At 54.3% G+C, this 15,383-nt stretch overlaps 4 protein-coding genes across 4 annotated transcripts; 1 reads left to right on the plus strand and 3 right to left on the minus strand.

Moving 5' to 3' along the window:
• Positions 1-39: 39 nt before the first annotated feature.
• On the minus strand, positions 40-3,830 carry VDBG_04154 (sentrin-specific protease; the record flags this gene model as incomplete). Its single annotated transcript, XM_003006155.1, has 4 exons — positions 40-2,266; positions 2,320-3,471; positions 3,526-3,660; positions 3,724-3,830. The coding sequence occupies 2 exons, from the start codon at positions 3,330-3,332 to the stop codon at positions 40-42; spliced, it is 3,240 nt and encodes a 1,079-aa protein (XP_003006201.1).
• Positions 3,831-5,419: 1,589 nt separating this feature from the next.
• On the minus strand, positions 5,420-6,946 carry VDBG_04155 (conserved hypothetical protein; the record flags this gene model as incomplete). Its single annotated transcript, XM_003006156.1, has 1 exon — positions 5,420-6,946. One exon carries the CDS (start codon positions 6,944-6,946, stop codon positions 5,420-5,422), a length of 1,527 nt encoding a protein of 508 aa, XP_003006202.1.
• A 2,579-nt stretch (positions 6,947-9,525) lies between these two features.
• On the minus strand, positions 9,526-10,202 carry VDBG_04156 (conserved hypothetical protein; the record flags this gene model as incomplete). The annotated part of the gene is made up of 2 exons (XM_003006157.1): positions 9,526-10,006; positions 10,058-10,202. The coding sequence occupies 2 exons, from the start codon at positions 10,107-10,109 to the stop codon at positions 9,768-9,770; spliced, it is 291 nt and encodes a 96-aa protein (XP_003006203.1).
• A 3,908-nt stretch (positions 10,203-14,110) lies between these two features.
• VDBG_04157 (asparagine-rich protein) lies at positions 14,111-15,306 on the plus strand (the record flags this gene model as incomplete). The annotated part of the gene is made up of 4 exons (XM_003006158.1): positions 14,111-14,269; positions 14,341-14,398; positions 14,525-15,235; positions 15,299-15,306. 4 exons carry the CDS (start codon positions 14,111-14,113, stop codon positions 15,304-15,306), a joined length of 936 nt encoding a protein of 311 aa, XP_003006204.1.
• Positions 15,307-15,383: the final 77 nt, after the last annotated feature.

Below are 15,383 nucleotides of genomic sequence, written 5' to 3' on the forward strand. Positions count from 1 at the left end.
CCTGCCCGCGCCGGGGTATCATGCATAAGGATATTCGCTCTAATCCGCACCCGTAAGATCAATGTTGTTGTCGCCGTTGGCCGCCCGGCGTCCAGTGCCCCCATAGACAACCTTCTTGCCTCGGTCGCCTCGAGAAGGCGTATTTTGAGTTACTAGACCACGTTGACTTCGACGCCCCAAGCTGGGGCTGAGTGTAAAGTGGGGACTCGTCGTTCTCTTTTCCAATGTTTTCTCGCTTTGTGGACTTTCATCGACCACAACGATGGCTTGGCTGTTTCCTCGTTCTGCATGCTTCGTCTGCTGTTTCTCAGGCGATTCGGGCCGTTCACCATGGTCACCAGACATGCTAAAATACGACCAGCTGTTGCGCTCAAGAGCAACCATCCCATCGTATCGCTTTTTTGGATTACGAAACCGGCGGCGAGGTGCAGGTGGGTTGGCCTCCGATAGGGTCAATTCGTCATGTGGCTCTTTCCGCTTAGGCGTCCCTCGTTCTGAGGAACTGCTAGATAGTATTGGCGGGACCAATGAACTGTCGTCTCTACTGGCCAGGCGCTCGATATCCGAAGTATCTACCAAGGGGTCCACCTTCGGCGATCTACAAGGTAATGCTTTCAGAGCCTGGTTGGATTGGGGAGGCGGCCGAACGGGTTTTGGCGAGGAACCAATGTTTTGGTTTGACGGGGACTGGCCATCTTGGGGGTCTGCGGCGGTGAGGTTGCCGGTCTTTCCACTAGACGGAGGGTCAGAACTCGAAACTTGGATTTCCTGAACTGGCTTGCGTGGATTGGTCGTACCAGTTGTTTGAGCAGCGTGTGCCGGTGACGAATCTACGGCTGGAATGACCAATTTCTTTTGCGCCAGCTTAAGAGCTTTGGCGTCTTGCTTGGCCTGTCTTTCCTTGTCGCGCTGGACGTTCTGTTCTTGTCGTAGCCTTATTATAAGCTCTCGGATATTAACACGCATGGCAACTGGGTCAATGTCCGACCATCCAAGGTCTTTCTTATTGACGATGTCGCTGATGACCTGATCCGGTTGCTTCAGGAACCTTTCGACATACGCAAGGAGGAAGATACCGCAACTGCTGAAATCGCTTTGCTCGGGAATGCCTCTGGCGGTCCAACCAAAACGAGGCGGGGTTTCGACGTCAATTCGACGTTTGTGCTTGATCTCCTGTACTAGGTAATCCTTGAGGTTGGTGCAAGTACGTGAGTGGGTATTCCCCATGGAGTCCAGAGTAATGATTCTAGCGTCGCCGGGTTCCGCTGGACGTTTCCCCCCACCATCGAGCTTCCGGGTCTGCGCCTTGCTCAAGGCAATTTCCTTGAATAACTTGGGAGGATTGCCAGGAGCAATGTCAGAGACAATCCGAACATCTGCTTCACTGTCATCTTGCACATCAACAGCTGCGTCTGGAGTTGACTGTATCTGGCTTCCCGGCTGAGGCATGTCCTCCTCACCAACGTTCGTGACAATTGTCTTGTTGTCATCCCTCGCCGTCGCTGGAAGGAGTTTCCCAGGATGGCAGATGATGGCCAGATACCAGTGCGCTGCTTCGTTTACTGGAACAATGATGTAGTCTTTGGAGAGCAAGTCGATCTTGGCAGTCCATGACTTGACCGCGTCATAGTCGACACCTCGACCCTTCTGTTGGCCCAATCTCTCGTAAAACCAAGGATTCATGAACAAGATTCGTTCCGACCATCCCGCATTCTCAGTTTCCAGCTGATCCTGAAGGTATCTGAGGTAGAAGACGATGAGGTTGTCGTTCAGACACTGGTGTTCTTCGAGCCTAGAAATATCATCCTTGATGATTTGGGCGCGATTCTTGCCACTGGCGGGATAGATCAGTGGCTTGTCTTCCCACATCTTGTCCCAATCTGGATAGTTTTTGATCCATTGATTGTTGATGAAAGTCATTGTAGACGACGTTTCTATGTCGTCACTTGTGCGACGCTCTACTTGATGACTTCGGGGGCTTTTGCGGCGAAGTTGTGATTTATCGACCTCTGAAGGCGAGTTGGAGCCAACTTTCATTCGATCTCTAAGAGATATACGCCTAGTGGTTTCTGCGGTCTCGGGCGACGGCGGTGAAGATCCCCTGCCTTGTCGGCAGAGTCGAGGATCAAGACCTCGGCGTTTGTCTTGCTGTATATGATTTTGTGCAGCATCTGTCGATTCGAGATCCCTGATCCGATGCACATTTGGATCTACCTGTGCTGGAGCGCTCTGGTACAGGTTGTCGAAGACTTTTTGAAGCGTTTCACTTTAGAAAGAGTAAGTATTACAGTCCTCGACCAGCTCGGTCTGTCAACATACCGTGGTGGGTGTTCGAGTTTCACAGATTTCAGATCCTGGGCTCCTGTGGCGATCGCGCTAAAAATCCATCGAATAATTGCAATGACATCCGGAATGGACGGGATTTCGATACACAACTTCGGCGATATTACCGACTTGTATGACCGGAAAAAGACAAGATGCTGTGACTCCTCTGAGAACTTGATCTTAATGCAGTCTCGCAGCGTCAGTGTCAACCATTGCATGTCCAGCTTTTCGCCCGCTTTGTCGACTGGTACTAGACTGAAGGTATCTTTTTTGTTCAGTCTCAGCCGAATTGTTTGACCACATTGCTTGGCATCAAAGCGAACCTTGCCCGACACGGCACGAGAAAGAGTGACTTCCTCATCTTGACTTTCTTGCCTCTCTTGAAATTTCGTCTTGCGTATATCTCCCTTTGGAGTTTTACGGTTCAAAGGCGAGACTTGGCCATTGAGCGACATGCGTGAGTCCCTCGAGGCGTCGATTTCCTTTGTTGGAGATGCATTTAGCTCGTCGTCGCTGTCAATAGCTTCGGGGGGCTGTTTTGAGGATTGTTGATAGGTTCGGGAGGACAACCGATTGCCCTCGAGCTGGTCCGTGATCCGTTGTACCTCTTCCACATCACGCTTGGCGATGGCAACGGTCCGCCGGCTTTCAAGTGCCGCAATATCAACTCTGGGCGGTGTCTTCAGGTCGTTCGAACGGCGTTGTCTTTTCGCATGGTGCTTCTCGTCCTCGGCCAGCTCGTCAATCTCTGGGGACTGTCGTCGTTTGTCGCCAGACCTTGAGCTCGTAGCCTTCTGGGACATCAGCCCACTACGATGAGGTTTCTGTGTCGCTTTGGCCTCCGGTGCGTTGTCTGTGCTCATATCATCGGAGTCGTCCTTAAACTTTGGTAGAAACCGAGCCATACTGTGGCCCACGCCTCTGAATCTCCCCATGAAGCCACCCTCCGGCTTCAAGTTGTTTTGGGGTTGGAAAGTACCCTTCAGGACATGTTTTTTTGACCCCATGATGTTGCAAATACATCAGCGATGAGTTCGAGGCGTTGGCCGGGTCGCGGCCTGTGTTGTGCGCAGGGAATGTTCGGTTCGGTAAATCCAAATGGGATCGTTATCTTCACTTTTCGTTCGGCACGCTGTACGGAGACCGCTAAAGCAAAATGTCAAAACCATGCTCGGCTCCTGGAAATATCGCTTGCCATACGCTGGACGAGGATTCCAGTCGGCCTCTGAGGGACCCCTTCTTGGCAAGAGCCCTCGTGCCAGATGCTGACCAGAGGTCAGCCCTTTGTTCACGAAAGAGTCGCTTTCATTCGATGTGAGGTCGGATTGGCTCGGTCTGGGAACAAACACAGGCTGTCAGAGGGGGCGTCTTTGTTGCTCCTTGCATACAAACACTCACAGTGGTTTCGCGGCATGGCAGTGATAGACAGTGAACGAACAAATTCTCTCCCGCAGACCTGTGCTGCTGTGTTGTGGTGCTCTTGGTGATCGTGTGCAGCCGTCTGTGAGGACTAGTGGGGTACGGGCAGTGATGGCAAGAACAGACCAGCCAGAAAATGCACGTCTGAGGTAGGTACGTAGGTAGGTTGCAGTGACGAAGGAGGGAGCTGCATGGGGAAACTTGGGGGTCCACTTTCTGGCGACCAGCTGGTAGCACTTCGCGCTGAATACATATTACTGTACCTGTTTGGCAGGTAATCGAAGTCACTGGACAACCTAGAAACGCATGAGTCCTTGAACGTAAATTGAGCTGTCGGGTCAATCGTACCGCCTATTTGACCTCTACCAACTGAATGAACTCTCGTTTCTGCTTTGGGCCCGGGTCGTTGAGAAGAACACGGCGAGCCAATATATGCGCCTCTCTATCAAGTGGCACCTGTTGAGCCACAGGTTGAGAGGCTAAGATAGGGGGTTGGGATCTCGACAGAACCTATATAAGGGCTGCGGAGAGCCAGGACCAAGATCCTTTCTAACTCTTTACCTGACATTTGGCTGCGGATATGACCTACGAAGGACCTCTTCACTCTGCTGGTCCACGAGCCCTGACATAGATGTCCAAATGAGGCTGATTATCTGGCCTTCATGTCTCAAAAGTGGTCAATCTAAACCCCAAACTCTTCTCTTATCTACACATACGAGAACTCTATTTCATGTAAGCCAAGCATCTAGGTGTCACCCTTGGTAGCGCGCCCAGCGCCAGGAGCTTCAAAAAGAGTCCAGCTTTCTTCGGGGAGCTGGGAGTCACTACAACCATGAGCCTCAGTTCGAAGACAGCAAAGTTCTTATTCTCTCCCTGTCGTCGGACGGTCTATGGATTGAGCTTTACAGCCACTCGACAGGAAGATAGACCTACCGGAGGACTTTGATGCCACCAGGGCTTTTGCAGATAAAATACTGCAGTACTTCGAAAGGGAGATCGGACAGCGAGAAAGACCAGCCATTCTTCGCTTGCCTACCTATCCTACCCTTCACGGCCCCCAACTGATCGCTTAATGCGCCCAAGTGATCAGTACGTATGAGCGCAAGAGGGGAAACAGAAGGCAGTAATATCGACCCAGACCGGAAGTCTCTGGGCAGCGATTGTCACGATTTCTTGAGCCTCCTCACGCGGAAGTTTCGGCGGCGGCGGCGGCAACGATCCGGCACCACATTAGACCGCTAATGGGTATCTTCCTCAAAGATCCTCCAAGCCAAATAACGCGATCCTGGGTTTTACCTCTTCTCTCGGATATCACAAGCTTTACTGCCCTGCAGGGTAATCGCTGTTTCCTCGTTAGAGCCAGTAATCGCAATCTCACCAAGGGTCTTGATGCATAGCAAGAGGCATTGCCGCAAATCGCCTACCTACGTAACGAAGGACGATGAAAGACGGTGCAAGACGATGAAAGCCAATAACCTTTCCAATTTCACCTCCCAAACTCATTATCATGAATGCTATTTGTACAGAGCAACCGAAAGCGCGACCTCTCCTTCATTCATTTCTGGGTATCTATAAAGCAACCTTTCTGTGTTGTCGTAAGACTGGAGTCCCCGTTCGCTTTTCGATACTTAATCAGACTTAAAACGAAAGTCCAACACTGTTGAATGAAGCACATCTAGGTGCCACCATCAACGCCCTTTCCCTTGGAATCTGTTGTCCTAAGCAGATGTCGCAAGCTGCCCTCGGCATGGCTTGTTGAGCCTCCCCCTTTCGCCGACGCTGGACTGATTCCCATCACAGGAGGAAACGACCATGTAGGCATCCAGCCACTTAGACCGCCGAGCAAACTGCCCTGAACTTGGGTCTGCGAGTCCCCTGTATGAAAAGTCCTACTTTTGTGTTCTTCGCTTTGATCTCTCGCGCCTCTGGGATCAATTGGGCCTGTCTCCTCTGGCTCTGTCCGTACTTGGAGGTGATTCATAGACGTTTGTGGCAGCGCAGGCTCGCTTAGCAACGTAGAAGACGAGCTCCGTGGCGTTGCAATGTCATTTATGATCGGGTACTGGCGTGTGCTCTCAATCATGGCTGACGCAAAGGAGGATGACTTCCTCCTCCTGAGACTGACTTCACAAGTGACGCTCTCCAGTCTCGGGCGTTGCTCGGCAGGAGACGCACTTGCCTGGGTTATTTCGACTTTCCGCTCTGCTCGCCCTCGAACCTCTTGGGTGATTTCGCTGGCGGACTTCTTTTTGGACTTGCCATCCTCCGACGAGCCGCTCGACGACATGATGGTCTCCAGGGTGCCCATGGCCATGCTTCTCCGCCGGGCGCCACCACCTCTCCTCTTGTGGAGACGATTCGCTTGCCGTTCGTCATCCGAGGTGACGGCCTGCAGAGTGGGTCCGTTGGTGTGCTGTTGACGTCGTGACGACACCGAGGCCATGAACGCAGCGCCAGATCCATGTGGGGTGACATGCACTTCATATTGGTTGCTGAGGGAATACCGAGATCTGGCACAGATCTCAGCAATGCGGTCCAGGTCAGCGTTGATGCTGGTGTCTTCCTCTGCCTCCATGTTGGCCATCATTTGTTTAAAGCTGTACGCCTCGATGGGCGGCAGCTTGGTCGTCGCATCACGATTGCCTGGGCCCTTCTTCGACTTTGCTCTTGCCATGCTCAGCAGACCATGCTGCTGACCGCTGAGTGGCGACCGAAATGCTATGATACGCCTGACCGAAGCGGCAGGGCCGTTGCCAACCGAGTTGTTTGCGGTGGAGTGAACAGGCTTCCCTCCTGCGATGATGCTGCGCGTGGTGCTCGACTGCCTGCTCTGCGTCTCTGAATAAGTCCGCACGAGCACAGGCTGTGAGTTGGTGCTGCTCTGAGCACCTGTCGACTTCGCGTAACGGCTGCGCGACGGGTAGTTCACGTTGAGTTCTCGGAGGGCCAGAGTGCGGTGGGCGGCTGTGTCGTCGTCGAGTGGAATCGGCTTGCCCTCTGCTGTCGATGGTATGAGAGAGGTCGATGAAGTGTTCGGCTGGAAGAGAGGCGGGAAGGAGAAGGGCAATGAATCGCGTCTTGAATTTTTGGGTTGCCAGGAGATGGATGGCTGCGATGAAGCGACAGATGCGTTCGAGACAAGTTGTGTTGGAGGTCGGTAGCGGCCGTACTGGCCAGACGTAGCAGGCCTTGTCTGGTCCATCGTGATATCTAGCACGTCGTGCGGCGGATGGTGGTTTTTAAGTATAGTGAGGCAGACAGGCTGGCACACGGCACCGTGGCTGGCCACAGGGGCCGGTCTGCGTCGTGCTGCAGATGGGATGTATAGTTTAGACAGCGGCCGGTGGCAGACGCATGGTGCCAAAGGCTGGTTGTGGCCGAGCGTGGGATTCTGATCCACACGGAGGCAGACGAGGCGATCGCGTGCTGGGCAGTGTCGAATCGAGACAAGTCGGATCAGATGTTCGGGCGGTTAGTCTGCTATGTTTCGAGGTGCTCGAGGCACGAAAGTGGAGAGTGGACAGCGAAGAGGAGCAGACGGGACGCAATTCGCAACACCCCGAATTGATTGTACGGGGACGGAATCGCGGTATCTCGCGAGAGGGAGGATTCTGTCGAGGAGGAGAGGAGGAAAAAAGAAGAGCAGTCGCTGGACCGGAGGTTGAGTTGCAGCCGGGCGCAGGAGAGCGCACGACAGTGATAGGCGACTGGCCTAGCCGGACGAGTGCATGCTGCACGTCTGTCGTGGCTGTCGTTCAAAGGGTGGCCCAAGACGAGGGGGCAGTCTGGCGGGGGAGCCTAAGAAGACGCGCCAACCAATCGTCGCTGCGGGGTTGCCGTACTTGCGCGAGCTGCCGAACAGTGCCACACTGTGCTGTTTTGATCATGATCAGCACCTGGTCGGCACCTCCTCGCACTGTCTCCCCTCGCGCCTGCCGTCCCCAGTTCGCCTCCCCTCGCCCTTTTCTTCCACACCCTGTGGTAGCTTTCTCAGCCCCTGTCCGCCAGGTACTTACTGTCTGGGCCCCAAGGGCCCTCCACTTATACGCACCATCCATGGTCGACATTGGGGTCTCAACTCATCGTTGACTCAAACTCCCACTCTCTGGACACATAACATGTGGAACGTCGACGTGGCTCAATTCGGGTCCGTTCCTCGAGCACGAAGGACCAATTCATGACTACCTGTTGTCCGTGTGTGCTGGCTCTCAGTCGCCCCGGAAAGCCGCCGGTTTCAACCTCATGAATTCTTACGCTTATGGCTGCTAATGCTGCATGCTGCTACTGTGGCTCGGCTCCTGCTTGGATCAATAATGACAGCACACATGGCAGCCTGCGTATCGGTAGAATACACCGAAACGTACACGATTTAGCCTCTCACTGTCTACATGCCACCTCTCGTCCTACGCGAACAGCCCGCCACATACAAGCCCTTGTTGTCTATACATGGTGCCCCTGAATACTAGAGTACCATGACAGCCTCCGGGCGATCTACGACACATGGAAAGGTCTCAGATGACAGCACGTGTGCACCGCTACGCACGCCCCAGTTCCGTTCTTCAACCTCAACTGGCCAAGCCACAAGCCAGCAGACACGCGAGCACAAACGTTTCCATTGCGAACGTCCCTGGCAGCGCAGCATCCAGTGTATTGAACCCGATGCTCGGATATCCTTGTCGTCACCTTTTGGCGACTTGCCGGGGCGCGACGCTCCGGTGCATAAAGTAAATTAGACCCATGGAGTTCAAGGCTCTGAAGCTTGAGGCCCTGGCAACGTAGAGCGCGTTTTTCTTACTCACAGATGAAGGGCACGTCTTGGACGCTGCACACTCCATACGAATTCTCCCCTCGTGACCAAAGCAATGTCATGTTCCGATGACCATATTGACCAGACTTGCCACGTTCCTTGGCAGTCTCATATACCTCCAGGCTGAACGGGTTGCCCGTATCTGGACGGTATGGTGGACCCGAACCAATCTTGACATATGAATGTACGGATGAGCTGGCTTTGCACTATCCTGCGCGGCCACTACGAGAAGAAGCACATTATCATTTCACCATTCGAGGGGGGGAAGCGGCTTGGTGATACGGCCTGTCTCTTCGGGTTCGCTGCCTCAAGTGTCTACGACTCGCTGATCTGCTTAATCGTGGAGGGTTTGAGGACTTGGAGGGACCCCTTGTCGCATCATGCGACTCGACCTCTTAAATGTCCAGCCGTTCGATCGTTTCTTTTTCATATACTGCCTCTCCTGATTCGACATGCAAAACTCAATGATTGCTAACCCTACTTCCAAGCACAGGCAGCCTTCAGCCTATTATGTCGGGGTCATTGTCAGGTCATACAGCCGGATATGGGCTAACATGTCCCGTTGTTCAGAGGACCGACAACACCTGGATGTGCATGTATGAGTTAAAGTTGAAACAGTTGGGCTCATTGCGCATCGTTTGATACATTTTGGCGAATCATGCGGCGGCAAGACAAGTGCCCGAGGCTGAAGCCGCTTAGAATTTCGTGAGTGACCACCATCTCCCGTACCTAAGGTAGTCATTGTAACCTGCTGGATCGACCCCCCTCTCTCTTTTGGCCGAAATGCCTTTTCCTTCTCTTTCTGCTTCTCCAGGAAAATATACTGACTTATCTACAGCATCCGAGTGTCCACATATTGGAAAGCAGACGGCCGAAGGAAATTGAAGACGCGAACCCTTGTTGATGTCTTCAGAACAGCAGTGCCTTTCTTAACATGTGCCTCCTCAATCACCGTATTCAAGGCGGGTAGCATGTGCGACGATGAATCGTCTCAATGACTTGCATTGGTAGCTAAGCTTGACTGGCCCTACGAAGACAGGCCTTGGGCTGTACACCCACAAGCATTACCAACCGCTCATCCACCCTCCCCGCCCGCCACGGCAGAGCACACGAGTGTGACACTACCATGTCCTCCTCACTGCACTACGAAGTGTTCTTTCTCATGGAATCACTAAGCGTATTGTGGGATCAGTCATTTCGATGGAGGGGCGCGCTTCTAATAACGTGTGGTGCCGTAGCCGGCACCAGCTCCACTCTGCACCTTGTCGCTATAGATGCCTGGCGCGCGACTTGACGAGATGCGACCTGTAGCAGCCTGTTCACGTCGATCGTAGTAGATATAAAGAACATAGAGTCCATGGATCAAGCCAGGAATGAAACCAAGTATCGTAAGGAAGATGTTGACCACGAGGTCCATACCACAGCCGGCTGTGAGTATTACACCAATGGGCGGCACTGGAAGCTCAGGTCAGCATCAGGACGAAATGTTCAGATATGAACACTCACCGAAGAGCGTTACGAGGACGATGAGAAGAGCTGTGATTCCGCCACCGGCCATTTCTGCGGATGTTTGTGCCTTTTTAATGTTATTTTGTAAGTGATTGCTAGGATGTTGCGGATGCTGCCTTTGGTGTTGAGAGTCGTCGAAGTTGCAGGCTCTCCACGCATCCGCACTTTGGGTTGAGCTCTGGCATCTTAAATGTCTTCAAGAATCTGCCAATACCAGACCACTTGGCTGGCCACTTCAGACGATTGCGCGTCCCGTCTACCTTTAGTCCCGTTTCGTGGCATCGTTCGCAGCCCACACACCTGACATCGTGACGTGGGCGTAGAAAAATTAAGCTCTGTATGACGTAGGTGCAGACGCCCACTCGGGTGTTCGGATTGTGCTATGCTCGGCGCCGCCATCTTCGAGCAGAGCCCTCACACAACGGTCGGCTCCGTCTCGCATTGCGCTGCGTTCGTCTGCCTTATAGGGTGCATCGCGAGTCAGTGCTTTCAATTGACTGCGTGATGGTGCCGAGCGGCTTCGCGGGCTCTGCCGCAAGTCTTCCTCGTTGTCCCACTTGGGCGAATGTCAAGCAACGAAGGCAACATCTCAAGTCGGACTACCCCGTCGGAGAGCTGAAGAACGGCGTGCCGTTCCGAAGGTCAGGTGATGCCTTGTATGTTATATATTTCAGTTCCGAATGAATGGAGACTCTTCGACCAATTACCGGAATTCGTAAAGACCGAGTCGGACGTGACCAGCTACAAACCAGTTACCACATTTACAGAAGGGGCGAATCGCTGACTGAGAAGCAAGCAAGCCTTGAACAGGTAGTCCGTCGTTCAGGTAGACTAAGGGTGCTGGTCTATGTTTCAACCCGCTTTAAAGAGTAATATGTAATATGCTTAGGCGAGCTGCCAAATCTTGAGAATCAAGAAAAACCTCCTGGTGCCTCCGAGTGTACCGGCGGTCGCAAGGTTGCCAGGCCAATCTGTCTGTGTCTTGTTGTGTACACGAACGCTGAACAAATGAGCACCAGCAAGGCAGCCCGGTATCGATAAGCGCTGGAGCAGGCTTGTCAAGTGTAGTGGGCTAGCACGGCCATTATCAACCAGCGAGTGTGTGGTGTCACAGGCAAGGGGTTCTTCCGCGTTTCTGGAAGCATGAGCCCTGTCGGTGACGGACTAACATCCGAGTCTGCTGGATTCGGGTATTGGTCGAGCAAAGTCAGTCAAAGCGTTTTGCAGGTTCAGACAAAACCCCTGAACACTGTCGATATTGCACGGAGAAAATGTCTAGTTCCTCGACAGTTGTTGGTTCGCAAACGGGTGAAATAAGAGACGAATTGTTTGCTTGGAGCAGGTCGGCGGTGTCGCGACGTGCCGTGCCGCGAGGTGACCCAACATGCAACTTGTCCGGGTGCCGGTCCAAACGCTTGCTGACCCGGTGTGTGTTGTGATCCGAACAGGGTACACAGCGGAAGCTGATACATCATTGTGGACTGATATTGTCGGAACGAAATGACGCCTCGCCGACGCTGGAACCTCGAAAGACCAACGTGATGACTTTCACAGGCCTCCAACTCGCGTCAACAACCCTCTAGCATTTCTGCCAGTTGCTTCCAGGCTGAGCCGGAGCTCTGTTGTGAGGGGACCCAACCCATTCCAAACCCATCGCAGACAGTCTTGTCGTCGGTGTTTCGAAACGCCCTGGCCTGCTGCAACAACTGGAGGCCGAAGCAGTCTGTCGTGCATCCCTAACCGATTGAGAAGGCGGCAGCCAATCCTTTCCGTGGGGGTTTGGTCAATCAATTCGAAGTCATACGGCCGCTGGGGTCGCTCACATTAGCTCACGAAGCACTTGCTTGTACCAGCTCTGTCGGCTGAGGCTAGGGAGGGGCCGGGGTGAGATGTAACCATGTATGATGAGGACGCCTCCAACAAAAGTTGGAGGCTGTCTGATTGAGACATGTTAAGGTGGGTAGTCGACGACCCATGACGCCAACTGTCTGAGCACACGGCACTGTGGTCACAAGCCAGATTCAATGAGTTCGATCTGAGGTCATGAATCCACGAAGGTGGTTCGCAGAGGCGGTCTTGTCACCTGATCCGTATCAGTCGTAGGGGTTTACCCAAAGCTGCAAAGCTGTTGTGACAGACACATCCGTAGCCATGTTCCATGTAGAGCAGGCTGTTACATCCTGCGGAACTGATCGGAAGCAAGGCTGTGACAATGAGGAGGCCAACTCGCCAGCTCGCCTGAAAAGGCTGAAGCTTAAGCCGTCACAGTCTGGAGCGTAGGCTCGAGAAAGCCATCGTGGGAACAAGTGGTACCTGGCCTGGGCCCCTTTTTGTCGAGGCGAGTACCTTCAGGCCTCCCGCGCACCGTGCTGGACATGTCGAATCTCGGGATCTAACAAGGCGAGGGATCCTTCGCATCAATTACTGCCCCTGGGCCGGTATGTGCGTACCTAACATAGCGCACGTCGATTTCCTTGACGCACAAAGGAGCACCATCTCTATCTCTGTCACTCTCTCCATCTGATGTCATGTCGAATGGAACCGTTGGCGGTTGGCGTAGGAGGCTTTGGCTTGAGTATCTAGGAGACACGGCAGCCATGCGAAACGGGGTTGGCTTGGTTGATGATGTGGCCTTCTGTGCTGTGGCAGCACGGTTGCATTTCCAATTGCATGGCAAGCATGGATGCGAGCGAGATATGGACGCTAATACCGGGGACGGCTTACCAAGGGGTCCCGGCGGAGACGTCGGCCCCCTGTGGCCTGTGGGAAAGCTTTGGGAGGAGGAGTCAGGGACCCGAGGCGTTGTTTCTCCTTCCGCGGCGCTGGATGCAGGCACCGGGCGCCAGGTTCCCCTCTAGCGCTGCCACCCGCCCAAGGTCCGTCACGGAGGCACACTCGTAGGACAACATGTTTGGGTTGCCGAACCCCGGGAATCGAGGGCCCTCCAGTCCCTTTTTGAACGATTGTCATACCAGAAGATGCCACGAGGTTCATGGTGCGGTCCGTCACTTAATACCCAAGGTAAGGTAGGTGAAGGACACGATGAATCGTTCGTCGACCCGCCCGCTACCTACCTACAACCCAGGCACCGAAGGTCCCTGCCTCCTAGGCCCCGACAGGGCGAGAATGGGGCAGGAGGTGCCTGTGCGTGTCCCTGCCCCTCTGTGTGTCTGCCTTTCGGTGTGGTGGTGCCTGCCTGGACAGGCACTAATTGCCTCCACTGCCACCCCCAATAGGGTTGGGCTCGTAGGTACCTACCTAGGTAAGGTAGGTAGGTAGTCAGGTAGGTAGGTACCTGCCTGTCATCTTGTCACCTCAACTGGCAGTGCCCAGGTACCTCGCCTACCCACACTTACCCTGTCGCTGCCAGTCGTGCCAGTCGGGTCCCATTTCAATGAATAAGGTACTCCACGCCGCGTCGACCACGTCCTATCCCCGTCCTCGTCCCGAAAAAAGGTCAACGAACTCAGGCCAGAGGTACTTTCCCACGCCAACACACCTGTGACTGGACCAGGGCAATTTTGTTTCCAACTCCTGGGCTTCCACTCTGCTGCCTCCATCCTTCCACCTTCGCCTTGCCTCTCTCTCGCTTCTCCTTCCTACCACCTTACCTTCCTTTTCCCGGATTCCATCCCCCACGGCTGCCAACCGCCAGGGAAGAAAAGTACCCGCGCCTCGACTGCATCGACTGACGACCGCGTCAATTCCGTCCTTGCTGCTCTCCGTCCCCTTTCGCGTTGCTTGCTTTGGTCGTGCTCGCATCAAGCTCCGCCTTGCCGCATCAACTCCTGAAGCTACCCTCCGAACTTCATCCGCCAGTATCTCTTTCTCGTGCCTCTCGCCCAAGTCGCCTGAGTCAAGTCTCTCCAACTCAAGCTTCCCGACATACCTTCGTCTTTTTTTTCCTCTCCTCGACAGCAGCGATACCCATCCGAGGCAGCAACACGGCACCCTCTCCTACTTCCCGTGCCTCCGACACCGAGGACCCTTTTTTTCCCACTGTACAGTACAAGCTCCGTCTGACGGCGAACCCAGCCCCGACTACCCAACATGTCTGGATCTCAAGCGGGCTCGCAGCTCAACATTGATCGCTACGTCGTGATCCACGTCGCCACCACCTGCGACGAGCACGGTGTCTATGTCACCAAGGATTCCGCCGAAGTCATTGAGCTTGGATGGATTTTGCTCGATGCTAAGTCCCTGGAGGAAGTAAGCTATCGCCCTCCCCATCCACCCCCTCCCCTTTCTGATGACGTATTTCTAATCACTACCCTACCCAGATCGTCCGTGATAGTGCCCTCGTCAAACCCATCAACACTCCTATCACGCCTCTCTGCAGTATGTCGGCTCCTTCTCTTTTTTTGTGGTTACTGTCGCGGCCACCGTCCTGCCGTCCCGGCAAAGCCGTGCGCCTCGGCCTAAAAACTCGGTCCAATATCTAGGTGCTAACCATCTGCCCACCAGCGAGCCTCACAACCTTGACTTGGGAACATGTTAGGAACGCTGGCACCTTTAGGGATGCTGTCAACCGTTTTGATGCGTTTGCCAATGAGCACTTGACCTCGCAGAACCTTGACTTTGTCTTCGTCACTCTCGATGCTTGGGACCTTCGGGTTCAGCTGCCCCGCGAGGCCCGCGACAAGGCTGTGGTCCTGCCGCCTTACCTTCAGCACTCGCGTACCTTTGATCTCCGTACTGAGTACCAGCGATGGCAGCAGCACCACCCCGAGTCGCTGCCCTTCGGCCCCTCGATGCTCTCCAACATCTGCGCTGCTCTCGAGGTGGAGCCTGTCCAGTCGAGCGCCCCCATCAAGCACAACCTGCCATTCCACCTTCAGGCTTTGGCGCCTGCTTCTCCCCGTCGTGCCATGGAGGAGGCTGTCACTCTTGCCCGGGTTCTTCGTGGCCTAATCCGCAAGTCTCAGCCTGCTCATGAGCACCCCGACGTCCTGACACGTCCCATGGACGCTCGTGCTGATGTTAGAGCCTTCTTGTCCGAGCGTAGCAAGGTCCTCCACATGTCAGGCCTCCCCCACGACACTACCCAGTCGGAGCTTGAGAGCTGGTTCACCCAGTTCGGTGGACGTCCCATCGCCTTCTGGACTCTGCGCACTCCCGAGCAGCACAAGCCCACTGGCAGCGGCTTTGCTGTCTTTTCCTCCCACGAAGAGGTGAGTTTGTTCCATCCCCACCTGGCTGCACCGTGCCAGTCGGATCATGTGCTGACCCGTTCAACAGGCTGCTGAGAGCCTCTGCATGAACGGTCGCGCTCTTAACGAGAAGGCAATCGAAGTGTCACCCTCCTCGAGTCGTGTTTGGACCG

Source organism: Verticillium alfalfae, genomic scaffold (genome assembly GCF_000150825.1).
Source record: "Verticillium alfalfae VaMs.102 supercont1.4 genomic scaffold, whole genome shotgun sequence".
Lineage (NCBI taxonomy): Eukaryota > Fungi > Ascomycota > Sordariomycetes > Glomerellales > Plectosphaerellaceae > Verticillium > Verticillium alfalfae.